The sequence below is a fragment of the Saccostrea cucullata genome, unplaced genomic scaffold (assembly GCF_032062105.1).
Source record: "Saccostrea cucullata isolate Sc308-1 unplaced genomic scaffold, CSIRO_AGI_Scuc_v1 ctg1984, whole genome shotgun sequence".
In the NCBI taxonomy this organism is placed as follows: domain Eukaryota; kingdom Metazoa; phylum Mollusca; class Bivalvia; order Ostreida; family Ostreidae; genus Saccostrea; species Saccostrea cuccullata.
Window position 1 is genome coordinate 59,318 of NW_026920523.1, and position 27,818 is coordinate 87,135.

Genomic DNA, 27,818 nt, shown 5'->3' on the forward strand with positions numbered 1-27,818 from the left:
AGGATATCATCTTTTAATAAATCTATACAGAGGGCCTACTGTAGGTGTGAAATATTAAAAGGGAATACATATTTCTCCTAGACACTACTTTATAGCAGCTCAGATTTTCCAATGTCTTGTGTCTTTAGCTGAAAGCGCACATGAGCCTTTCTCATCACACGGTGTCCAGCGTCCATCTTTCTATACACTTTTCACATTTTCAACTTTTACTAATTATATTTAAAAACCTGGGACATTTTAAAATTTAATTGATCTAATTGTTAAAAGCATCCATCGGTAAACGACATTATAAATAATTAAAACGAAGGGCCAAACCCCCTTCCACAGTCAGATTATTTAGAGGAAGCAAAAAAATATAATACTCGAGTAATTAAAAAAAGTATCCATATCAAGAACTAATGGGCCAGAAAATCTTAAAGAGCGAACATTTTAAACTAGTGTAAATTCTACATTGTTTAATTCATGACCTACAGGGGTAGATAATTATAGGACAAATACAGGAAATCAAAGATTTTAACCCTGTATATATATGTTGATATTCATGCCTAGAGCCTTTAAAATGTATGCTGCTTGAATTGTGTTATCACTCATGAAGAATGTAATTTTTAAAAGTTTTAATGTAAATGCTGATTGGATCCTCGCTTGATTTGATTTAAATCACATTACTAGATAGTTTTACAGCAAAGAAAGAAAAGGCTCAATAATTCATCATATCCTTTGGCATTATCTAAATAATATTGGAATTGGAAATTTTTCCAAATTTTTCCAAACTTTTTCGTAAATTGCATGGTTATCTTGAATTTGAAATAAATCTGCTTCCTTTTTATTGTCCAGATTAAAATCTAAAAGATAAAAGACAGCAAAGAATTACAAGAACTTCAAGATAGAAAAATGTAAAAACTAAAAATATTCTACCAGGATACATTGCTATATAGAAATTTTCCTTGATCGTTCAATTTAAATTAAAAATTTGTACAAAGTTTTCTTGAAATTCGGTTTTGGCTATCGTTGCAAGGGTTTTTTTTGTTACAGATATAGTTATAACTTTTCTTTTCGACATTCATTTTCAGTTCATCTTGATATCTTTTTTAACTTTCATTTCTTTGTAATGACCATTACTTTTATTTTCAATATTAAAATTTTATGAATCCTGTTCAACTGTTATTTTCTTTTCTTCGGAAAATGATTTTAAATCTACGTATGAACAAGTTTTTTTTACTTATAAGATTTATTATAGGATTAAACGTTCTTTTTGAAAAAATTATCGATGTGTAAACTCTTGACATTTTACTCACAAACTAAATAAAAGTGCGAAGCACTTTTATGTTAAGTTTGTGAGTAAAATGTCAAGAGTTTACACATCGATAATTTTTTTTTCAAAAAGAACGTTTAATGCGTATAATTCCAATTACTAATTTTTGAAAATTATTGCAATTATTTTTCTTTGAAGCCACTATACAATCCGTTCTTTCTGGGGGGTTTTTTGTTGCAAATTTGTAAATAACTTTTTCAATGACAGAAAAAAAAATAACGTTAATAAACCTCAGTTGTTCATATTTGTGACGGAAGAACAATTTATAAGCTTTGACTGAATCAAAATTACTTTAATGTCGTCCTGTACAATAATGTTTCAGAAAAAAGGGCCTTTACATCCAATTTCTTTAATAAAAAAAAGTAGTAAGGTTACACTTGAGAAAGTAATGGTATTAATCTAGCTGAAACATGTGCAAACATTACTTAAGTTTGGCGGTAGGACTTTTTTACCTGCTTGGACTGTGTTATTTGTGAACTAGCTAGCATAGTCAATTTAAACATTAAACAAAAATACTTTTTTCAGGAAAGGGGGGAGGGGCATTTTGAAAAGTACATGTAGAGACCATTCTCTTTAATTGGAAAATATTCTACCAACAGGATCGAGTGAAAACTGGTCTTATGCCATGTATTATATGTTTAAAAAAAACTCTGGCTTTAATTAGAAACATTGACCCTCAGCTTGTGAAATCTATCAGTTCAATCAAAGAAAATAACTTAGTTTGTTGTTTTTAAGCCTTTTTATCACATTACATTCATTTTTTGGTACACTGTAAGTATTTTATTCAGAAAAAATATCAGTTTTTTCTTCTAGTTCAACTATGTGTTTTATTCTACTTTCGGTTTTAAAAAAACGATGCTGGATTTAATTAGTTAATATTTTAGTTAATTTATCTTTGGTCTTGGGCTAATTCTTGCATGATCAATGCTAATCAAATGACAGTTGACAATGCCTGAGGCATGTAAATTAGCCAGGTGGCTGTGTGCGTGCGTTCAAGCGTGAAGTGATTTCCTGTCGTTTTGTAAACAAAGGGATTATCAGCATGCACTGAATGAAAAGAGCAGCAAAGGAATATTGCCTAAACTGGGCATATTTATTAAATTTGGGTTAGGAAAAAAGGCATGGCGCTGGAAAAAAGGGCATGGCGCCGAGAAAAAGGGGCATGGCGCCGCCCCATGCTAGTTTGCTTTAGATTTAACACTAGTTTCTTATATAAATCTGTATATTGGATTGTATACAGAAGTCTTTCTTCTGCTTTACTTTAGTCTAATTGATCACAAAGATTTAAGTTACCTACAAATTTATCATGATAACCCTTTTTAACAGCAAATTGAAATTTTCAAAAATGCAGCTCATACTGCTTTAAACTTGTTCTCGTCCAATCAAATCACAGGAAATCAATATATAAAATGAAGATTGGAATTATCATGAAATTTTTTAAGACGACTATGGTGCACCATAGACTCGACAATCTTTCTGATGTCATGGAAAACCCTTTACATTGCATTCATTTTTATTATTATAGCAAAGGATGGTGCATTATAATCAAAAATCAATAGTAATAGCTGACTCCATGTTCATTTATACAATCATAATGTTCAACTGACGTAACCAAAATATCAAAAGACGTGGACATCTTTCCCAAAACAAAGGTAACAATTAAGCTATTATATATTACTTTTTGCTCAATTTAGTCAGTCTTGATCTCAGTTTTTAAAATTTGGAAAATGTTGCCATGTTGACATAGAAATTGAAAACTCCGCAATGTTTTCAGTCTGCATGAAGACAATTGATACGAATTCAATATTGAAAGTTTTGGAAAATCTGTGATTCTGTGCCATTCTTACCTATACTACCTGGTCGATATCAACCAATGGATTAGACTGGTGGATCAGAGATTTTTAAAAAAGAATATAGGTCGTGGATGTGACAACTTACAATGTGCAATAATTAGAGGACATTTCTTTCTAATTCTGGTATAGGCCTTCTTGCATATCTTTTTATGTAGAATTTTGTTTGTTTTATTCTGAATGAAAAAAATCGCCACACAAGATTGGAAACGGAATAAAAGATGGTAAATATTATATTTCAAACTAGAATACTCATACTTCAAAAGGTAAGGAGGAAACAATTGTTACTTAAATTATTTTGAATTTCTATCCATTCAAATATTAATTGATCTCAAATTTTCTTATGTTAGAACTTAGATCTTATTTTATTTAATTTAAAATAAAACAGATTTCGAATAAGCTTAATGATATAATATTTTGATATCTGATTAAATTATATCCCCCAGTTCAGTTTGCGTTGTTATAAACTCTGCAAAAAAAAATAATTTTATGATTCACGTGCATGTTATGGATGTGAAACATCCATAGATCTGATTAAGTTTCTTTACCGTTTTCAAAAGAGAGGTGCGTTTATGTTTACAAGTAAGATAAAAAAAAAATAATGTCTTTACACAACTAGTTTAAGTTCCATTGAAAATAAAAAGAACTTTAAAAAATAGTGCAGTTTAAACCAGAGCACGAGTGTTAATTTTTTAGTTGTTATTCAAAGCAGATCATTTGTAAGTCGAAATTAGTACATTTATTATTTTATAAAAATAATTAATATATTATTTATAGAATAGTGATTTTTATAATAGAAATAATGATAATTTATTTTTAAAAAGTAACAATAATAATATTTATTTTTTTACAACGCAAATATTTTCATGAAAGTTTCTCCATAATCATTTTGCCAGGAGGTTACTAAACTTAAAACAATAGATAAAAAATCTTGTAATAGTGATTAATATTTTATTTATTTAAACATTTATAATACAATACAAACTAATTCAATTCAATTTTTTTAAATTAACCAATCAATTACCTGTAGGTCAAAATGAGATCTGGATGTATAAAGGGTTGTAAAAGATGTCACGAAAAATGGGAGACAATGATAGAGAACCTTTTTGGCAAACTCGCGGAGAAAATTTCAATTTACCCAGTTCCTATAATGGTTCTCTGTATCATTGTCAACTTGCTTTTGATAATTGGGATACTTGGAATGAAAGTGGAAAACGACATAGAAAAACTCTACACACCTATTGATAGCCAGGCAATACAAGATCGAGACACTGTACAAAACTTATATGGAGACCCAACAGACAGACATTTTCATTCCTACCAACTTAGTAACTTTGGACTCTATGGAGCTGTTATGATCCTTTCAAAAAACCTAAGTGACATAAAAAAACAGGCTTATGTGGACGAAATAAACAATATTCACGGTATTGTAAGTGCCATAACAGTTGAAAATAAGACATACGCAGACTTAGCCCCTGGATCAGATCCTTTGGAGGGAATATCTGGTTCCGTAATATTATCCCAGTCATTTCAAGACAATTTTGTTATTAATAATATCACGTACCCTTTATTCGGCAGAAATCTTTTATCTCCTTTTCTTGCTCAGGCCATTTCAGAAAGCAATAAATTGACCTCTGTTGTTGGTATTAAGCTACAATATTACCTGCGACAAAACAATGCATCCGTCATTCAACTTTCAAAGACATGGGAAAAGGCTTTCATATCCAAAATGGAAAACTTGAAGACTAACTTAACACAGATTGCTTATGTTTACTCAGACTCCATTGAAAAAGAATTAAACAAGAATATTAACAGTGATATACCATTGTTTGCTGTTACGTTTTCACTTATGATGACGTATGCGAATCTTGCATCATTAAATGCAAATTTTAACAACGTTGCTAATCGTATGAACTTAGGCTTTGCAGGCGTCTTTGCACCTGTATTGGCCATTGCTTCTGCCTTTGGGTTTGTCAGTGCTATAGGAGTGGAATTCACAAACATCGTCGGCGTAATGCCATTTTTAATTGTCGGTGAGTATTGTACAAATCAATGCTCCTAAAAAGCAAATTTAGCACCGAACTGAATTAGAGCGTAACTTTCTTTTGTATCCTAGATGCTTGAATTTAAAGATAAACAGACATGCTTAATCAATTTAGAAGCATTCATATATTATATTAATTCAGACAGAAGTTTCACTTTAAATGGCCAGCGATAAAAAAGGGGATAAAATAAAACATAATCAACATATCTAATTTCATATATTTTGAAAAAAAAGGATATATTTTCCTTTTCATTGGTTTATTCATTGATATAGGAATAGGAATCGATGATATGTTCATTTTAATGTCTGGAATGGCAGATGCCCCATCTTTGTCTGAACAACCCAACGACAATGATATAAGGAAGAGGATGATATTTATGATGAAAAAGAGTGGTGTTGCAATAACTATTACATCTTTGACAGACTTCCTGGCTTTTGCTATTGGATATTCGTCCGTTTTTAAAAGTATAAAGAACTTCTGCGTTTATACAGGTATGAATATTAGATTACTTCATCATAAAACATGACTTAACTTTGAAAACGCTGACTTTTAAAAATAGTCTTTTTTATATATTTTAGGTGTATCTGTGTTGTTCTGTTACCTAAACCAAATTTTCTTCCTCAGTCCGGCTATAAGAATTAATGAGAAAAGAACTATGGAAAAAAGACACTTCTGTTTGTGTAGTAAAGTTGTCAAACCAAGAGAAGAGTACGCAGAAAGCTCTGAATGCTTTTTGAAATGTATCGCTGGATCTATCCCCATAACAAGAAGTGATGTAGAAAGTCCCTTGGAAAAATACCCCAAAAAGTTAATACTTTTTATTTTAAATGGAATTTGGGGAAAAATCAGCATTGTTCTTGTATTCTTAACTTATTTGGGTTTCTCGATCTATGGTTGTATACATCTTCAGCAGGGCTTACAGCTTTTCAATTTAGCCTCGGAAGATTCATACTTTTACAAGTATAGTTTATGGGACGAAAAATATTACACCACAGAACCAATGATTATGATTTTAGTGACTCAGACGATGGACTACCACCGGAGTGAGACACAAAACCTTATAAATTCTGTCTTATATAAAACTAAATTGGACAATTATATCGACATCAACATTGAGATAAACTGGTTAGAAAGTTACAAAACATATCCATCATATAATGCCACGTCCGAATCTAGTTTTGTTCTAGGTCTTGCTCACTTTTTAGCATCCTCTTCTGGACAATCTTTTACAAATGATGTAGTTTTGGATAATTCAAACTTGAAACTACTCTCATCCAGATTTTACTTAAAGGCGAAAAACATGAAAACATCGGATGAACAAGGAGATTTTATGAACCGCATGCGAAAAATAACGGATAGTACCGAACTTCCTTGCATAATTTATACCCCGGCTTTTGTATTTTTTGAACAATACGTTCAAGTTTTACCCAGTACTCTCCAAACGGTAGGCATTGCTGTAGTTGTTATGCTTTTTGTTACATTCATATTCGTGCCAGATCTTAGAGTCGTATCGATTGTATGTATAACTCTGATTAGTATCCTTGCTGGAATATTTGGATTCATGTTCTATTGGGATCTCACTCTGAGTTCTATTACCATGATCCATCTTGTCATGAGTGTTGGCTTTTCTGTAGATTTCAGTGTTCATATCTGTCATGCGTTTTTTTCGGTGGAAGGGGACGATCCAAACGAAATTCTACAAAATGCTATGGACCGTGCAGGTGGCCCTATCGTTAATGCTGCATTCTCTACACTTTTGGGAATTATAATGCTAGCATTTTCTAGCAGTTACATTTTTGTTTCTTTTGGTAAGCTTATGTTTCTGGTCATCACATTTGGTTTATTACACGGTGCTTTTTTTCTTCCATTACTTTTATATTCTTTGAAAGCACGTAACTTATGTAAGACAAAAGTTAGCGAAGCAGAGGATGGTGGAATACACACCACAGAGGCTGTTTCTTCTATTCCAAAAAATGAATCATTTATGGACATAGAAAATAGGTACGATAAACATGTTTGCCTACCAGAAATACATTCAAAACATTGGAACAAAACGTGTATTTCTTAGAAATTATATTTCCTTGGAAATTGTTCCTTTCTTTCAAAGTTACTGTGGTAACATGTTATTTATCTTTTTGTTTATAATTCAGGTCATTATCTTGCCAAGAGTTTCAGGTTCCTAGATTACAGTCTTTTTCCTCCTCACAACAAAGACGGTCATGTCCGGATATACAGGAAGACATGCGCATGCACAAAGGGAACAGTAATAAACGTTTGGGAAGAACAACACATATTGGCAATGGTTTCATGAAGTATGAACCTTTTCGCTCTTGATTTTTTATTTGTGACTTTTTTGATACTTTTTACACTTATTTATATTTCTGAGGATCACATAAAGACCACATAGCGCAAACCTAAAAGTGATTCCATCTGTGTAACATTTTCACGCACAGCAATTATACTCAGAAATTTTCTTTGTAAGGGACGACAACTTTTGCAGTTGAAAAGTATTGAATGTGTCCAATTTAATTTTCTTTGAATGATAATCAATACAGCAAATATTATATTAATATATATAGCAAATAGAGTAATTTGAAATGATATTTCATAACTTTGAATTCTTGAGAAAAAATGCGCTGATTAATATTTTAATTTTCAGATATTCAGGACATGAAAGAATCAGTTCGCATGAAAACATATGATCAGTAAAAATTGATGTGTGATATTCAAAGATTAATTTAATTTTATTTTCAGTTTGTGCATGTTTTTCTATTTATCATGAAATATACAGTATACTGTTGTAGCATTTATGTTTGTTTGTATAAATTTCTACGGATATTAATTTAATAATTTTAGATGTTTTTCACTTACAGTACATGAGATTACATGAAATATATAACTTTTAGAACAATTACTTGAGGATGTAAACTTACATGTATGAATAAGGCAGAAAAATATTTACAGCAGATGATTTTTACGGAAATGTATTGTTTTTAATTGTGTCGCCTGATATATGCAATTGTTGGTATGTGAGTTATAATAATTTTTGTTAATCAATTTACTGCATTTTGCTTTCAGATGTTTTATGTTTGTTTGAAAATAAACATATTATCATGAAATTAAACATTTGTTTTTTTCAAGAGAGAACAAAATTAGGGCAATAATTGTTGTTATTATACAGTATGATTGAATAATTCCCCTCTCCCTGACTAAGATCCAACAATGTTAGAAAAATATTACGTTATATTGACCTGCATGTGACCTTCAAGGTCAATATAAAGAATTATTGCAGAGCAATATAAGGAATAATTCCTATTCCATTTTTTATGTTACAATGAAATTTCTTGTTAAAAACTTTCAATTAAAAGCAATAAAAACAGTATTGTAGGAATTTGCTATCATTTAATCCTATGATAAAACATATTATTGCTGTTTTTGTGGTTAATACGATGATTTAGCCACCTTCGAAGAACAATATTCACTTCTCGGGCTCAGTGAATTTTGTACTATTCAGGTCTCTAAATCATCGTATTGACCTTTAAACAGCAATAGTTGCAATTGTATATTGGAATAAAGTGTTTTAAACACACATTTCTCGATGAATTAAATTCCAGTAATTCAAAATTTGCAGCTCTCTGCTTATAAAATCTTAGTTAGAAATGATTTTGTTGAATGTATGCTTTTGAGTATCGAATAAGCTAAGGGACAAACACAATGTGCAGGAGAAAACAAAATATTGCTACAGAAATGAGATGTTTGCTTTTTTGAATTTTTTTTTTTAATTCAGTCACCAAATGTGACACCATCGAACATCAAGATAAATGATCTAGTCATACGAAATTATTTTCATTTTTTGCAGATAAAAAACTTTTTTAAAAATATAGCCTCGAGAATTAAGATACACCAGAAGTCTCTGTCGAGACTGTAGCTCTACAGGTTAATACTTAAGACAAAGGAAGAGAAAAGTAGCAGTTGGGAAACTTTAAAACAGCAATAAATAGAAAAATGATCCTTGCCGCTCATCACAATAAAAACCAATGCACTGAATTATGTATCTTAGTATAGTCTATTTGTGTGCCAAGTTACAACTGTATATTGAAATCGGACCAAAACTGTAGGAGGAGTAGCATTTTGAAAAAAAAATTACAGAAATTTCTATTTTTAGTAACCATCGCAATATCGTTCTTCGAAATCAAAAACTGATGCACAAAATTATGCATCTTAGTGTAGTCTACTTATGTGTTAAGATACATTGAAATCAAACCAAAACTGTAGGAGGAGTAGCATTTTTAAAGAATTTCACATAAATTTCTATTTTTAGTAACCATGGCAACATCGTTCATCGAAATCAAAAATTGATGCAAAGAATTATGTATCTTAGTGTAGTCTACTTGTGTGCCAAGTTATATTGAAATCGAATCAAAACTGTAGGAGGAGTAGCATTTTGAAAGAATTTCACAAAAATTTTTTATTTTTTATTAACCATGGCAACACCGTTCATAAAAATCAAAAACCGATGCACAGAATTATGTATCTTAGTGTAGTCTACTTGTGTGCCAAGTTATATTTAAATCAGACCAAAACTGTAGGAGAAGTAGCATTTTGAAAAATTGTTTACAGACAGACAGACAGACAGACGGACGGACGACGGACGCATTTCTATCGCATAAGCTCTTCTGGTCTCTGACCAGTAGAGCTAAAAAAAGAAATGCTACAATTGGTAAAGTTCTAGGGTGTCGCACTCATTTCTTCTACTTATGGCATTTCTCTCCTGCGTGGGATTTACTCTTGAGTCAGGATGAATCCTTACGTCGCAGATTCAGATCTCACTTCTGGACATGGAAAACAGTCATTCAAATAAAATTAGATCTCCTGTGTCGCAGTTTAGTGCCGAGCTTAGGTCTAAATTTGAAACGCTTCATCGGAAAGAGTTAACACAAAGAAACAAAAATTTCTCATAATCATATAGGGAAGGTCATATTTGTTCTACATTAATTTACTTTTGCATGCATGTAAATAATCGTAATTTTAAAAATTCCATGGGATCTTTTGAGAGGAGAAATATGGTTTTTTGTTTGTTTGTTTGTTTTTTGTTTGTTTGTTTTGTTTTTTTTTTTTTTTTGTTTTTTTGTTGTTGTTGTTGTTGTTGTTTTTTTTTTTTTTTTTTTTTTTTTTTTTTTTGTTTTTTTGTTTTTTGGGGGGTTAAATTTAAGATGGACAATCTGCTAGATAGTTACTGAAAAAAATATGCTTAGTGCTTAGTGTTTAGCTTTTTCGAAATGAGATATTCAAGTTTTGTTTATGAATTTAATTTAGTACATAGGTCTACAATTGTCATAAAATTTCCACAAAAAAAAAACATGCCCAAATTTAGCATACACTGCAGTGCGTGTGGGTTTTCCAAAGTTTTCAATAAAAATCTTTAGGGAAAGTACCTAAAAGATAACCATTCGATTATCACGTGTTTTTCTTATCATTTGAATGAATTTGTGTTTGTGCATTATGTTTTGACTTTAATGCAGGTCACATTGGTGTTACAGATATGTATATTTAAATAAAATTGTCAATCAAAAATAGTTCTATCCAGTCATATTATTTGTGACTTAACCCCACGTCATAGAGGCAGTATATAAAGATAAATTCACGACTGAGCTTAACCTCAGTTGGAAAAAAATATACTAAAATGTTTACATGTAAAGTCTTTCAACTTTAAAACTGCATGCGAAATGGACACTGAGGATGCCATTGCAATCGTTGGAATTGGTTGCAAATTTCCCGGAGCTGAGAATGTGGATGAATTTTGGAATGTTCTTAAAAATGGTGAAGACCATGTTAAAGATATTCCAAAGGAAAGGTTCAATGTTGAGGCTTTTTATGATACCGATCCTGACACGCCCGGTAAAACATACATCAGAAAAGCTGGATTAGTCACAGGGTATACGGAATCATTAAATTAATTCTTCGGCATAAATGTATTTTTAAAAATAAGACTAAATATTAGTAAAGTATGTTTTTTTTTTTTTATTTCTTAACATGAAGCTATTTTGCAATTTTAATTTTGTAGAATTTAAATAGATTTGATAAAAAAAAATTCTTACCATAACATAACCATAATCAAATGAGAATAATTTAAGAAATATACTCTCACTTTATTTATTTATTTATTTATTTATTTTTCATTTTTTATCTTTATTACATAATTTTATCATTCGAGAAGTGTTTTGATATCAATTTTGATTTTTTTTATTCGTTCATGTTTGTAGGATCAACGAATGGGATTACAAATTTTTTGGAATTGGAGAAAATGAAGCAAAGAGAATGGATCCCCAACAGAGATTAGTGTTGGAGTGCACCTACAAAGCCCTAGAAGATGGCGGAATCACCAAAATATCCCTGAATCAGTCGGATACAGGAGTATATATAGGTGTGTTCTTCGTTTTAATTTACGTTATTTGTACTTATATAATCGTATTTTAACTATTCATTCGTTCTTTGCAAAGCTCTATAAATCACTTCTAATTTCATATCATGTTAATAAACATTGGTATCTAAAAATGCTTTTTCGGGATAAAAATTTCTACTTTTAATTAGACCTTTCTGAGAAGTTCAAAGAACCTTGAAGCACATTGAGAGGCATATAATGAAATTTGTTGCACGAAAAGATTTAATTTTCAAGCTTCATTTAAAGACTTTTTGAATTAAATCATAAATTAAAGAGTTATCCTTCCTGGCTGAGGGTCGGAGTCCCTTAAACACATAATCTTTGAATGGAATAGATGTGCCTTGGAGATATTCCCCTTAGACGCCATCTTCATGATCTTGTAGGGCAAAATATTTAGTGAATTTACTTCTTTGAGCAACCAATTTTAAACACACATTCAAGAAATATGTGGTGGATAATATTTCCAATCGTAAAATTATGAATTAATAACGGCTGTAACAAGCGTATACTGAGTACTAATAAGAAAAATAGTGTTATCTTTACCTCAGTAACCAGTATAACAAATTAAACTTGGTTGAATAATGAAGGGATCTGGGAAAGTTGTCCTACAATATGGCAGCTAAGGAGAACAACTCCAAAGCAAAATATGTCACAGGAAAGGGTCTATTGTAATTGTAGAAGAAAACAAAGGTTTATTCTTGCGTGAACATGTGGGGACGAGGTAGTGTTTCCGGATTTTGATTGGGTAAATTGCAGACGAAAAACCGTGCTACTACACCACTTGCACGGTACGGTTCGTTTTGTTTTGTGAACAGTGCGGTGCACTTTTTCAATGACACGTTTCGTTTTGTGCAAGTTCGTTTCGTTTAGTGAACAGCACGGATCGTTTTGAGAACGGTACGATATGCTTTGTAAACGGCGGTTTGTTTTGCAACCGGTTCTTTTCGTTTTGTGAATGGTACGCTTTGCAGAACGCTTTGTTAATAAAGTGGGAGAGCATATAGATACGTAGTAGCATATTATAATTGGCTATCAAATGAAGGGTCTTTCTTTCTTAATTTATTTATAATAATCTTGTTTCTTATTAAATGAAAGAAGGATATCGTTAACATTTTATACAAACTCTACAAATGTAAGGACTCTTCTTGTTGATCTTATTGTTCTATATGAATTTTCTTGTTCTTTAAATGTACTTATACTTATGACGCAAAACAAATGAGTTTCATTTTTATAAATCCCAATGCATTTATAAAACTTTTGAGCGCATGACAAATGTAACTTGAAAAGATTTGTACTATAGAAAACTTTGATCTCCCATTGTGGCCCTACCCTACCCCTAGGGGTCATGATTTGAACGAACTTGAATCTACGCTACCTCAGGATGCTTGCAAAAAATATGACCAACCATGGATTTGTTGTTCTTGAGATTAATTTTCAAGATTTTTTTTCTAAAAATTCTTATGTAAAACTTTGATCCCCCATTGTGACCCCACCCTACCCTTCCTACCCCGCGGATGGGCATGATTTGAACAAAATTGAATTTACACAACCTGAGAAGTCCGATGCTTCTACATTATCTTTCCCGACCTAGTGGTTCTTGAGAAGAAGATTTTTGAAACATGCCACCAAATTTTCACTATTTCTTAATTATCCTCCCTTGAAATAGGATGTGGCTCTTCAATTAAAAAAAAACAAACTTGAACCCCCTTCAGCCAAGGATGCTTTGTGCCAAGCTTAGTTGAAAATGGCCTAGTGTTTTGTAAACGGTACGGAACGGTTTGTGAACAATACGTTTCTTTTTGTGCACGGATTGTGTTGTGAACGGTACTAATAGTCTATGCTTCTTGTACTGAATAGTTCGTTTCGTTTCTGATGTGACGTTTTAGGTTCAAAATTAGCTAAAGATCGCCCCATACATATATTTCAGTGTATGATGTCGACATTCAATATTCATGAAGCGTGTCCAAAAAGTGATAAAATGTTAAACGTAGCTACATCAATATAATAATTTTGAAAATAAAAGCAATTTTTATATCTAATAAAGATTTCTTTCTTTTCCTCTGCAGGCGTGATGAATGGAGAGTTTGAAGCAATCACTGGGATAGATCCTAACCTGTTAACCAACACCTCGGTAACAGGCATTAGCAGAAGTATTATATCCGCGCAGGTTGCCTACTTTTTAAACCTCCATGGACCGGCTATGTCTATAGATACAGCTTGTTCGTCTTCACTTGTAGCCATCCATACCGCTGAACAAGCCATTAAAACTGGTAAATACATGTAAATATGTTTAGTTTGTTATCAACATTTTTAATATTTTACTGTATGCATATTTTTATGCCCTGGGGTCGAAAATTCCCTGGGGTAAATCATTTTTGTCCTGTCTGTCTGTTTGTCTGTTGTCAACTTTAACCTAGCCCATTTCTATTGAGTGGGTGGGGCTATGGCTTTCATATTTCTCAGGTGTACATGTATTCCATGTGAGAAGATCTTTCTTTGGGTACCACCAAATTTGACATTTTGACCTTGAACTTGGAGTTTGACCAACGGTACTTTTACAAAAAAAAAAAAAAACCCATATTTAAAACCTTAGCCATTACTTTTGAAGTTAGAGCTAGGGCTTTCATACTTTACAGGTATATGCATTGTGACAAGACCTTTCAACTGGTATAAATATTTTGACCTTAACCTGAGAGTTTGACCAACATTTAAAAACTTTTACCTTTGGTCAGAACTTTTAACCAGTTGGATCTATGGTTTTCATGTTTCAAAGGTGTATTCCTTGTGACCGGTCAGCAGGGGATGCTCACTCCTCCATGGCACCTGATCCCACCTCTGATGTTTCAGAGGTCCCTGTTTGCTCTGCTCCAATTTTGTATTGTTTTATAAACGTTGATATTGAATGCTGTTCGTTATCTCCATATCCTTCTTGTAATAAAACCTTCCTTTAGGTACCAACTTTTTTGACTTATTGAAACTGAGTTTTGGAGATTGACATGCAGTTAAGAGAATTCAGTTCTCGCTGTAAGCTCCCATACAGGGGGAGGGGAGGAGTCAGGTGTCAGTGTTTCACAAAGGAGTCAGGTGTCAGTGTTTCACAAAAACATCTTGTTTCATCATTCCATTATACAGTAAAATACTTTTATAGCAAATACGCTTATAACAAATCGAGCAAACGCTAACGACAGAGTAATTTTTGTTTTCAATGGCTTCCAAGTATATTTTTATTTGACAAATATTATGCATTACTTAAATTATAAGGTAGAAAAATCCGTCCTTCAGGTACATTTACATGGCACTATGCTTTAATCTTTTTTACTGTATTGCGTACACCTTTTTCTTTTTTAAAAAAGGTGAAATGAAGATGGCGATATGTGGGGGTGTGAACGTTTTGTTGAGTCCATCAACGTCTATAGGTTTGTCTAAAGCACGGATGGCATCGAAGACTGGAAAATGCCACACTTTTTCCCAGAATGCTGATGGCTACGTAAGAGGGGAGGGATGTGGAATTGTTATTCTGAAACGACTTGGTGATGTATGCATTTTATTGCGAAAATATACTTGTTTTATTAGGAAAACTAAATTAAAGTTATAAGTACATTGTACTTGAATGGTTTATCAATAAGTATAATTTAAAGGAAAAATTCGGTAAAGATATGAGTAAATAAAACTTAAATTCGCAAAAACAGCTATAAATTGAAAAGAAATATAAAATTATTTTTATTTATATAAAATAAGCTTGCTGCTTACCCCTCTGTGGGACGTGAAGACTGGTCCCCTTGTCGCAACAAGTGTTGGCAATAAAAGAAATTTCACTGCTCAATGGCTCGGAGTATCGAGCATAGGTATGAATTTGCAGCTCACCACTGGCAAACGTTATCGTCTCCATATGATTGAGAAATTATCGCTAGGTATGTTAAACAATTAACAAAGAAGCAAAAATACATAAAGTATCGACTTCCAAAGCAATGGAATCCTCTCCATTGTAGTATTTTTCAACACATTTTAGCTTTTGAAAATTCAAGATACACTGAGTGGAAGGTTGCTGACAGATTGTAAATGCTGTTTGTTTTCAGATAAATATCAAGAGTCAACCCTTGTAGCAGATCTATTCTTTATAGTTATCATTTCAAAACCTACTAAATTCTACCTAAATAATGCATACATGTATATGCTACCAAGTCTGATAACTTTAAATGAAGAGAAGAAGAGGACTTTGCATCTGACTAACGTTTTCTTAATGTATGTTCAAGTAGACATGTATTTTCCACAGATCCATTGAACTGTATGTGTCGTTCTTTAATGAATCTTGCATATATACTAGAATGTTGCTTTTTTTATCCATGTCACACCTCATGTTTTGAATGAAGCATTGTCTTTTTTTAAGACTCATGGTTTAAAAAAGAGCTATCTTTGGAACAGGTCCACTTTAAAGTCAAATCTTTTTATGAAATGACTTATCGTACAAAAAGAATGAATTTTAAATGTATCATACGTACATATCAAACATATCAAAAGTACGCCTATGTGTCATTCCTGTGGGCTAATCTATTTGCTTTTCCATCACATCCATTATACCATATATTATAATGGAAATATCCTCAGTGAACTAACTTTTTGGGAATTGTTTGATTAAGGAATTTTTTTTTGAATATTTCGGTTTTATGATGTGATCAATCGAGTGGCTTGCGTTGTAATTTGCACAAACGCCGACAGCGCTTATGCATAAATTTATCACACAAGCCAATCGATTGATCATTGTCATGAAACCAAAAAATCTGACAATTTTCTACATTTTCAAGATACTGATTCTGTAATTTCACGTGCTACACGCTCGTCTCTATTTGTCCTACCCCATATGTGATTTTCTTTGACCGCGCCTATCGATGAACAAAAACATTTATGTAGAAATAAAGTATTTTAACTGCTTGTACAAATGTACTTTTATCTCATGAAATGCATCGGAAATGTAAATTTTCTGGACTGCAAAATACTTATGTCCTATTTACTTCTCTGCCATTTGCATTTGATAACGAACTATTTCCAACTCGTTTTGGTATAAGCTATTAATGGATTATGGTTGATTGATATTATTTTAACGTCTCTATCGAGAATTTTTCACTCATATTGAGACCCCACCACTTGCAGTGGAGAGCTACAAATTTTGTCTAATACCGGCCTCTACGTCCCACAGTGGGATTCGAACCCGCGACTTAAGGATCAACTCCTTATTTCGCGACTCTAGGGCAGACGCTTAAACCACTGCGCAACGCGGAGGACATGAGGATTACTGTGAAATCACTAATTTCTGTGGGGATTTAATTTTCGTTGTTTTCAAGGCATGAAAAGACCCTGGAGTTCCTGAACACCTCGAAATGTAAAATGTTTATTAACATTACTACTCAACACTTCTCCGACCTCGAAATCAAATTCCCATACACCAATTTTTCTATTTGGAACCCTCGAAAATTTGAATGCTTGAAAAAATTTGATTTTATAGTATGTGATTTATTTTTAAAATCATCCCTAGGCTATTCGTGACAACAATAAAGTATGGGCAACCATAGCCACTGCCTGCAACCAAGACGGACACGAGAACTCTCCGATCACGGCGCCCGCTGGTGTTCAGCAGGTCAAACTCTTAGAGAGAATCTTTGAAAAATTAGCCGTTCATCCCAGCAGTATACAATACATAGAAGCTCACGGTATGTCAAATCTCTCTTTTAAATTTTAAAAGAATGGTTTAACTTACTAATTACTGATGAGTGAGCTAGGGGATGCTCACTCCTCCATTACACGTAATCCTACCTCTGATGTTTCGAAGGCCTCTGTTGCTCTGCTCCTATTTAATGTATTGTTTAATGGATTTTTGATCTTGAATACTGTTTGTTATCTGCATATGTTTCATGTTATGGTTAAACTTACCTAATTATTATCTAATTGAAATTTGACAAATAACGAAACTGATGAACATTTCTCTTTTCATTTCTATGTTCAAAAATAGTAACGGTGTCGTCGGTCGAGAACTATGCATTTATGGTTAATTTTGGAATATTCTCAATGGTTGTAATTAAATCCTATTTGATTGAAAAATAATCTTTTTAGATCAGGCAAAAGGTGTCAATGTCTTGATCTTGGCACCTATGACATCAAATTTTGGGGGTCAAAGTTAATGCATCTAAAAGTTTTTTTTTAAGATTTTCTTTTAAAATACTCGTGAGCAACCCTTGACACATTATAAAGTTTCATATCACATGATGTAAAATGATATTTGATAATGCATCTTTCAGAAAACTCGCAATGTACATGTCAATTCAAAAGTTCAATGATATGCGCTTTTTTGTAAATTAAATTACTGTATATTAATACTATGAATTTAAGGTGCTTTTCCTGTTGGCTTCTTTCAACTTGTTGCAACTATAAAGTGTAGTGTATTGATTAAAATGAATCTCACTGTGTCATTTGGAGGTCCTGTTTTGCAGTGGGTGTTGGCACGGATAATATCCCTCACTGCTCAATGGCCCTGAATGCCAAATGTAGGTCTTCATTTGCAGCTTCCCAGCGGCAAGTTTTTGGGTCTCTATACGAGAGAATAAACCCCTAGAGAGACTTTAAACAACAAACAAACAAAACATTTAAAGTCTTTGGTACATGTATCCTTCACATACTTGCACACAAAAAAGTGTTCAGTTATGGGCAAGAATAAAGCAGGACTTTACAAAAAATCCTCCAATGGTCAACTTTAATCTTTTAGTCCTGTTTTAAGTAAGAGAAGTGTTGACAGATTTTGTACCAGAATAGGTAATTTATTTTATCTTTACAAACTTAATCTAAAAAACGGAACCAATTCTAAGTTAAGCGTGGAAAATGATACCTGACAAGAATATCAATTTTATTATGTTCTTCATAAAAACCGGATTCTTATTCAATTCAGCTCGACTCACTGACACAGTTATAAACTTTCATTGAGCAAGTCATCTTATATTTATTTTAAATAATGTTGAATGTTATAAATAATATCAGAATTCAGATTCCAATTTTTGTTATGGTGAAGATAGCAAATTGAATGACAGAAGTATTTCGCGAAAAGAGGCAAATTCTTTCTAGAACAAGTGGTGTTTGTGAAACACTATGCCCGGGCAGCTAAACATATTTTAGCATATAGGTCACAGTCAAGGTCACAAGGTCATTTGTCATTGTCATTTGAAAGAACTTGATTAGTGAAGTATGTATACCAAATATGAAGTCTCTATTTCTCATGGTTCAAAAGTTATGGTGAAGTTAAAAAAGCTATTTTTAGCATATACGACACAGTCAAAGTCACAAGGCCATTGACCTTGGTATTTTGTGAAAGGGCTTAATTAGTGGAGTATGCATGCCAAACACTAAGTCTCTATCTTTCTTCGTTCAAAAGTTATGGCGAAGGTTAAAAGTTGCCGACAAAAAAGCTATATTTAGCGTATAGGTCACAGTCAAGGTCACAAGGTCATTGACCATGTTGGTCATTCATGGTTCCAAAGTTATGACGAAGGTTAAAGTTTGCAGACAAACAGATAAACAGACAGGACAAAAACAAAATACGTCTCGGATCTTTTGATTCGGGTGCATAAAAACTCAAACTTTCACTAAAATTTGTTTATAGGTACTGGAACCCCGGTGGGTGATCCAATAGAGGTGAATGCCTTGGGGAATTTTTTTAGTAGCCATCGCAATAATCACAACATAAAAATTGGATCCGTGAAGACTAATATAGGGCATCTTGAATCTGCAGCAGGAGTTGCGGGACTTATCAAAGTTCTTTTGATGATGAAACATGGAGAATTTGTGCCATCATTGCACGCAGAGCCACCAAACAAAAACATCCCATTTCAGAAATATGGACTCGTAGTCAGTCAAGATAACACAGAATGGAAGTACGATACTCAAGGTCGACGATTAGCCTCAGTCAATTCCTTCGGCTTTGGTGGCACAAATTCACATGCAGTAGTGTGCAGTACGCCAAATCTTTTCTCTCTACCAAATAAACACAAAGTTACCATGACAGATGTTTTATTTCCAAACTATAAAGTTGTTGTTTTGTCAGCAATTACAAACAAATCAGTGCAAGATTTAACTGAGGACTTAAGACAAAATTTAAATGGAATGAAGTTAGAAGATTTATCGTATACATCTGTTCTTCGTAGGGATCATTTTAAATATCGCAGAATGTTTGTCACAGATTCGATTGGCAATCTCGACAGTCAGCTGAAAACATTTTTACACAAGAGCGATCAAAGCATTTCTGTTACACATTTCCAGCAATCAAAAGTAGTATTTGTTTTCTGTGGGGTAGGAACGACTTGGAAAGGAATGTGTGCAGATTTTATCACGATGAATTCCGTGTTCAGAAAGCAAGTTCTTGGCATTGACATGTATTTAAAAAACCTAAATGCAAACATATCAATGTATGAAACCATCAAAAACAAAGATGAGGTTTATGAAGATCCAATGAAAGCCCATTTAGCAATTTTTACGATTCAGGTTGCTCTAGCTGCGTCTTGGAGACACATAGGAATTCAGCCGACAGCGATCGTAGGACAATCAGTAGGTGAAGTGGCTGCAGCATACGAATGTGGTTCTCTTTCTCTTGAAGATGCCGTAACCGTTATTTATAACCGTTCGCTAGCATTATCAGCCTGTAAAACTGGTTCAATGATGGTCATTCGTAACTGCTCGACCGAAGATGTTAGTCAAGCTTGTGCAGAGATTCTTAGCAATTTCAAATGTAAAGCCAATATTGCTGTTTACAACAGCAACGAGTCGTGTACGGTATCAGGTGATACAGAAGCATTGAAAAAAATAAAAACTAGATTGAAAGATGAGGCTGTGTTTATTCCCCTCAAAACCTCATGCGCATACCACAGCCATCATGCAAAAGAAGCGAGTGAGCGTCTCTTTGATATGCTAAAAACTATACGACCCAAACAGCCACATGTTCGTTTCTTTTCAACTGTAACAGGAATGGAGATGAAAAATGAATTTGCATCCCCAACATACTGGGCATTAAATGTTTTGAAACCTGTAAAATTTGAGCAAGCAATGAAATTGGTCAAAGATGAAGTAGAGAATGTTATATTTTTAGAAATAGGCCCACGCCCTGTATTCATGGCACATCAGTCAACGGTGTTTCCGAACACAAATATCGTGGTATTGCCTTCAATCAACAAATCATTGGATACAAAGACGTTTTTTAGCTCGCTGAACACATTGTTTGAAAAGGGCATAAACCCTTTATGGGAACATCTCACAGAAGTAAATGGTAGTCTCTCTAAATTTCCACGATATATTCTTAGCAAGCATGACTGCTGTTTTGAATCTGAAATGGTTAATAGATGGACACAAGAAAACATTTTAGAGGGGAATGTTGGAAGAATGATTCGTGCCGTACCAGGAACGAATAGAGAATTTAAAATTCTTATCTCAAAATCAAATACGCCCTTTGTATATGAACATGTCGTTGAAAATAAAATCCTTATACCTGGTGCCCTGTATGGAGAGGCAGCACTTGAAATTGGGAGAATTTTATTGACTGGTTATATAGAAAACCTTGAAGTTTCATGGAAAATTTGGAAACCTCTCGAAATCACTATGAACGAGGAAAGGTCTCTTCTAATTGAAACCGATTTTGTTTCGCCACGGAAAGTTGATTTTAGAGTTAGAGAATCACCAGGTTCCCGAATATTAGCAGACGGGAGTGCAGAACATATAGAGAGAGAAGATTCAACGACATTTGACGTTTCAGGATTTGAAATGACCCTCGGAAAACAACAGCCAAATATAGACATCTACAAAATTCTAAATACCTTGGGATTTAAGCATGGACCAACATTCCGGATAGTATCAGATTTCCGAACATCCATGAACGATAGTCTCTCAGAAATAAACTTATCAAAATATGTTCAGACGGAATTGCCAAGAACCTGTTTCCATCCTGTTATCATCGATGGCATGTTTCAGACATCTTTTAATCCAAATATGTTATCAGGGGTTTCAAAAGGATGGCGTATTCTTCCCACAGGTGTTAAAATGTTTAGGGTCAAACAAGCACCAGTAGAAAAGATGACCTGCTTTTCAAGATTCATGTTAAATCAGAATTCAAAATTACTATTTAACACACTGCTTTTGCGTGAGAATGGAATCGTTGTAGCAGAAATGGAAAGTTTTGAAATGAAAATAATTTCAGAAGATGGTGATTTTCAGAAATATTTTTTAGAAGAAGCATGGCAGAATACCATTCTTCCAGTTAGTGATAATTCTTATAGTATTCCAAGTTTAATTTTTTCTTGGCAACACGAAGTCCTTGAGGAGGCTAGAAAGATTTTGTGTAGGACTTGCTCCAACTTAGAGACTGTCGATCTATCTCACAAGGGGGAAAGAGAGGCGTTTCTGTCATTATTGAAGGAAAGAAGGCATTTTCATCTTTACTTCATTCCTGGTTTTGTCAATGCAGACGGATATTTAAATGGAAATGATGTGTTAGAAACTGTAACAAAGTCCTCCCATCTTCTCCTGAAGGTCCTTCAGGAGATAGATTCTAAAAACACAAGCCTATACATTATTACAGAATGGACACAGGGTGGCGAAGAAAGAGATGTCTTTGGTGTTTTTGGATCGGAACTTTGGGGTATGGGTCGATCATTTCAGAAGGAATGCCCCGACTTTAAACTGAATATGATTGATCTACATGGCCAGTTGTCGGACCTCCAGGATTTATTTTTGTCCATTATCAATGCTTTGAATAAAGACAAGGAAAATCTACTACCTCGGGAATATATCATAACGTCAAATGGAGTCCTCACCAAACAGCTTCAAAATATGCCTGCCCTCTCTTTTGAAAGTTTTGTCAAGAAAATTGATTCAAACAGAGAAAAGAATTTTTCTGTGCGCGCAAGATCTGCTAGAGATAATGAAACATTATTCAAAGTCCCAAACCTGGAAAAATCTACTTGTGCAAAAGAGAATTGCACTGTATTGATTCATGAAGTACTGCTATGTTCAAAAAATCACCTATTCCCTCCTCCAAAAACTATTCCAATCGGAAAGTACTGGAGTTCCAGTTATGACACAGGTCTTGATGTAATGGCTTGTGAGTTTACGGGACATTTCATGAAAAATGGGACGCATGCTGTAGGTTGTTGTCTCGTCAATGTAACTAGCATCGTGGAAGTAAACAAGTTATGTACATGTGAATTATCGGACTTACCATTTTACAGAATTGGAATGTTCTCCAACACTGTAATAGCAATGTGTTTGGCAGAAAAAATAGGAAGGAAGAGTAATGTACAGATATTATTTGACAAGCAATACGAAAACGTCACAAAACTGATACAAATGATGTTACGAAAAAAACATTGTTCAGTCTTTGCTGCAGAATTCAATGCTAAAAAAGACACGCAAAACCCATTAACGACGTGTCTTGTCTTACTCACAAATCAAATTGTGTGTTCTTTTGAAGCTATTGTATTCTGGTTTCCGAACATGAAACAATTACTGAGTATTAAAGGTCTTCTGCCATTGTCCACAACTTTGAATAATCAAGCCAAGTATCCATTTATAGAATCTTGTGCTGTTGATATGTATGAAGTATTTGAGCAAACGAAAATGCAAAAGAGATTTCTGCTAGCAAAGCGATTAATGCTTGACAATAAAGACTTTTTCAGCCAAATAACCGCTCCAAGTTCAGAATGCATATTAAACTTACATTCTTGGAATAGTACTACAGAAGTAGAAGTGCCAAATAAGTTCTTGATAAGACCGGATTCGGCATATATTGTTATAGGAGGACTTTCAGGTCTAGGTTGGGAAGTTACAAAATTTTTAGCCGCTCGAGGCGCAAAAGTGGTCATTACTCTTTCAAGAAGGACCCCGTCTTCATTAGAGAGGAATCGACTAGAGAACATGAAAAATATTCGAAATACATTAATGATACATGAAAAGGTTGACATTACAGAAATAAAAGATTTAGAACGTGTTTTCTCGGGTCTTTTGCGTCATCTAGGTAATACAAGGATTCGTGGAGTTTTTCAAGGCGCAGGTGTTCTCAAAGATTTACCTGTAACAAGGCTCACAAATGAGAGCTTTGATATTCCACTGATTCCAAAAATATTAGGTACTTGGAATTTGCATTTAATGACAAAAGACATTGATTTGGATTATTTTGTCATGCATTCTAGTATTGCATCACTTTTTGGAAACAACGGACAAACTAATTACGCAGCAGCAAATGCCTTTATGGATGCATTTGCGTACTATAGAAGATCAAAAGGTAAAGCAGCACAGGTTATCAACTGGGGTCTGCTTTCAATTGGAATGGGAGCTGATCAAGATATTCAGTCAATAAATGCAATGGGGGGTCTTCATGCTTTGCCGAAAGAAAAAATAATAGTTGCCTTAAACCATGCGTTGATAACAAACAGAGTACAATTCGCATTTGCAAGCATTGATATATCTCGTGTAGAGAGAAAAGAAGAGAAGTTACGAAAAGAGAGACAAAATCGTCTTAAAATTGACATTCATAGCAAAAACACTGGCAGTAATGAATCATTTCAAAATAAACACCAATTGCTTCAATCGTGGATTGATTCTATAAGGTATGCCTCAGCATCAGTTCTGGCAGTTGAACCCACAGATATTAAAGAAACATCAATTCTTCTAGATTTTGGATTAGATTCTCAGAAAGCAATAGAACTTATTAACTACTTATATGCATCCAGTCATGTCCGATTACCCGTTGTTTATCTTATGGCAGGAAAAAGTGCTGTTAGTGATATAGCTGAACACTTCATGTTGAAAATAACTGAGGATGACACGACCGATAACGATAATTTCGTTTCTGAAAGTATCTCATTCTTGGAGCAACACTATTTAGACTTGCGAAAAAAGGACACAGATAACCCTCATTTAACAATTAAGTTGGATTTACGTGTTTCATTACAATTGAAAAGTGCAGACATATGGAAAGGTTCTCTCTTGAATCTTATTTCAATCAACCCAGAATTTAGAACATTGCTTCAAGAGACAGAACAGGGTAAAAAGCGTGCTAACATACAAAAAGTCATAATTGACATTGAGGACGTTACTTTCCATTTTATTACAGTTTCCTCGAAAGAGGATTTTGAAAAGGCGTCTGACAGTATCTCAAAATTCGATCCATTCGTAGACATTCCATTAAAAGCAGTATTTTGGAAGTCTCCTACATTTGGAATTATCAGACTGTTGATAAATCACTGCTGCTTCGATAACGGATGTGTCATAGCTATTGTAAAAGATCTTAGTTATATCTTGAATCAATACATTTTTCATCAGTATGCTCCAGATACGTTTCCCCATCAGCCAGTTGATCCAGCGTTGGCAATGGAAAGGATGTTAAATGAGCAAATGGAAGAACTTAAAACTTACTGGAACATGGAACTTTCCAAATGTCGAGAATCACAGAGTTTTAAAAGGATTAAAAAAGTGGAGGAGATAAGCTCCGGAAGAACGAGCGAAGTCATCGCAAGGCACTTGAATGTGGATCAATTACAAAAGATGGAGGAAATGTCTACGAAAAGTCAAAGTACGCTGTTCACCTTGTTTTGTACTGCTTTTCAAGTAGCAATTAAAAAACAATTAAATTCCTACAGAACATGTGTAATTACAGCAGCAGATACCAGAATGCATCTCCCAGAATTCCGGGAAAGACCTGTTTTGTGTGTTAATTACATTCCCATTATTTCAACAGATATGATGGCACTAAGTTCATCTTTCTATGACATACTTCAGGAAAATAAAAATATTATTGCTCAAGGAATCTCCAAAAGTCTCTTTCCTTTCAAACTTATGAAAGAATTACCAGCCTTTGTAGAAGACATACATGGCGTGCACTCAATTGTAATGGAAGATTTGACTCTTTGGAGTGTTTTCAATACTTCTCAAGTTCAATTATCCAGTTTTGGCGTGGAACAAGATTCAAGCTATGAAACAAATCTTAGTGTAATTATTCATCCCAACAAGTCTTTAGAGCTAAAACTCAGGTACTCAGTTGAAAAAGTTGGAAGGTATCTTGCAGAGAACATCTTAGAAGATTTTGAAGCTATCTTGGAAAAGTTTGTATCGGATATGTACTTTAGTACCAATACCTTGCGTGCAAACAATGTAGAACGAGAGATAGAAAACTCCTCTGATGGTAAGTGATTCAATTTCATATTTGTCCAGCTTTCAAAGAAAACGTTTTTATAACTTTTTGACCAGTTGACCATCATTATTTTTTCACAGAATACTTCTTCTTGTACAACCGCAGCGGCAGAGTAAGGAAAAAGCAAATATTTATCGTAAACCATCCGGCATTTGCTTTGGAATGGGGTAAAAAGCGTAATGAAAGAATATCCGTTTCAGAAATGGTCCGCATTAATGGATTTAATGCTCAAGGTAAGGCATATCATACATGTACATGTAAAAATATTGTTGAATAACGGTTGCAATTTAATATGTTTAAGCACGTTTTCGCCGACATATCGAACTTTGATATGAAAGGATGAGTGCACTTAAGTTGTAAAGAGCAAAGCCACACAATGTGGTAGATGTCACCCGACATTTGCGATTTCTATACTTATTCGAGAAGGGACATTCATACTAAGCTTTTGTTTACTATGAGCCCAACGTTTTGCAATTTTGTGCGAATGACAAAAAGACGCTTCATATATTTAAACAACATGTTTGAAAGTTGGAAGTTTGCACAAGATTAAACTGGTACCTAAAATATTAAAAAATGTATGAAAAGTTCGATGTTTTCCTACGGAAAACGAAAGCTATTTACTTGTATGACCTATGTTGACCCCATCTGTGGAATAAATTATTTAAAATACTGATAATCACGTGAGTTTTACCCAAGTAAACATTCTTTAAAGGTGCTCACTGCATAGCCAGACTTTGTATCATTAAAGTCGTGCTGCTTAGAGATATGTCTATTTGGTTTTAGAAACATTAGAGGGTAAAGAGAGTTAAGTGTCTTTCATGAAAATGTCAACATTTTTATCATCCATGCAAGCCAATGAGACAGTATTGAAGTTCGTCTAAATTTTCTTTTTTTAAATATCGAAATTCAAAGAAACTAACATAAATACTTCTGGTATATTTTTTTTTAGTTTGCTCACTATGGCTTCGGTCATCTACTTAATCTCATTCTATTTTTTTAAACATATAAAACAGAGGAAGAAGTATCAATCGGTTAACGCGCCCGTCGATCATCCGTCATCACCTTGTTCAAGTGTCGATTTAATTGTGTCCACCCTTGATTTAAATAAACGAAACTCAAAGTAGATTCGGTACAACTTTTCCGGATTTGGGTATATAGAGGTATCTAAAAATATTCAGTTGTTTTAAATCCAATGCTGAGTTAGGTGATGCTTAACGTGATTTTTAATCAGAATTATCCATTTGTGTTTATCTATTTCCAAAAGAGAACGATTCGATAATATATTCGTCGGAAAATCGGAACAGAAAAGGGGCCCATTAAGTATTGCTTAAGTGCACTTGTCTTTTGATAAGATTCGAAGATTATATGTCTCTTATTTTAGTGTATATTTTTCGTTAGGGGTGTTTTGAAAGAATTCTGATTTTGATAGTGAGATTAGTAAAATATAGGCTCATGTCGCCTCTGTATAATGATCTGCAGGGCGATACATCTACCCCATCCCTAAACACTAGAATCATTTATTATGTGTGCACCATTCCACATCAATGCGATTTGTATGTCTCCGTCTATATGCGGGTATCTTAAATTCGATATTGGTCCCAATAGTGGTTCAATTTTCCGGAATTTAAGGCTTATACATGTTCTTTTCAATGGCATTGTCTATAATTATAAAAATATGTATAACAAAAAATTCAGGGCATAAACATCTAAAGCGTATGCTTACACAATAATCATAAATTAATTTTGCAATATATTTAAGAAATAAAGTCCGCGTTTTCGTGAATGTTGCAGAATAACCTCCGAGGTCAGAAATGTTTTTTGAAAGATAAAAGCCGACTGGGGCGTTAGCCAAGGCTTTTATATATCAAACAACATTTCGAGACCGAGGAGGTTATTCTGCATCATTCACAACAACAAGGACTTTATTTTTATTCTACTTCATGTACTAGCAGCTCTC

The 27,818-nt window shown here is 33.6% G+C and overlaps 2 protein-coding genes across 2 annotated transcripts; both read left to right on the top strand.

Moving 5' to 3' along the window:
- Positions 1 to 4,252: 4,252 nt before the first annotated feature.
- LOC134250262 (patched domain-containing protein 3-like) lies at positions 4,253 to 7,685 on the top strand. Its single transcript, XM_062732617.1, has 4 exons — positions 4,253 to 5,195; positions 5,480 to 5,698; positions 5,786 to 7,208; positions 7,358 to 7,685. Exons 1-4 carry the CDS (start codon positions 4,253 to 4,255, stop codon positions 7,539 to 7,541), a joined length of 2,769 nt encoding a protein of 922 aa, XP_062588601.1. The 3' UTR covers positions 7,542 to 7,685.
- A 3,248-nt stretch (positions 7,686 to 10,933) lies between these two features.
- Positions 10,934 to 25,457, top strand: LOC134250302 (mycolipanoate synthase-like). Its single transcript, XM_062732668.1, has 8 exons — positions 10,934 to 11,142; positions 11,471 to 11,631; positions 13,716 to 13,919; positions 15,003 to 15,184; positions 17,180 to 17,354; positions 18,132 to 18,185; positions 19,292 to 25,243; positions 25,450 to 25,457. The coding sequence occupies exons 1-8, from the start codon at positions 10,934 to 10,936 to the stop codon at positions 25,455 to 25,457; spliced, it is 6,945 nt and encodes a 2,314-aa protein (XP_062588652.1).
- Positions 25,458 to 27,818: the final 2,361 nt, after the last annotated feature.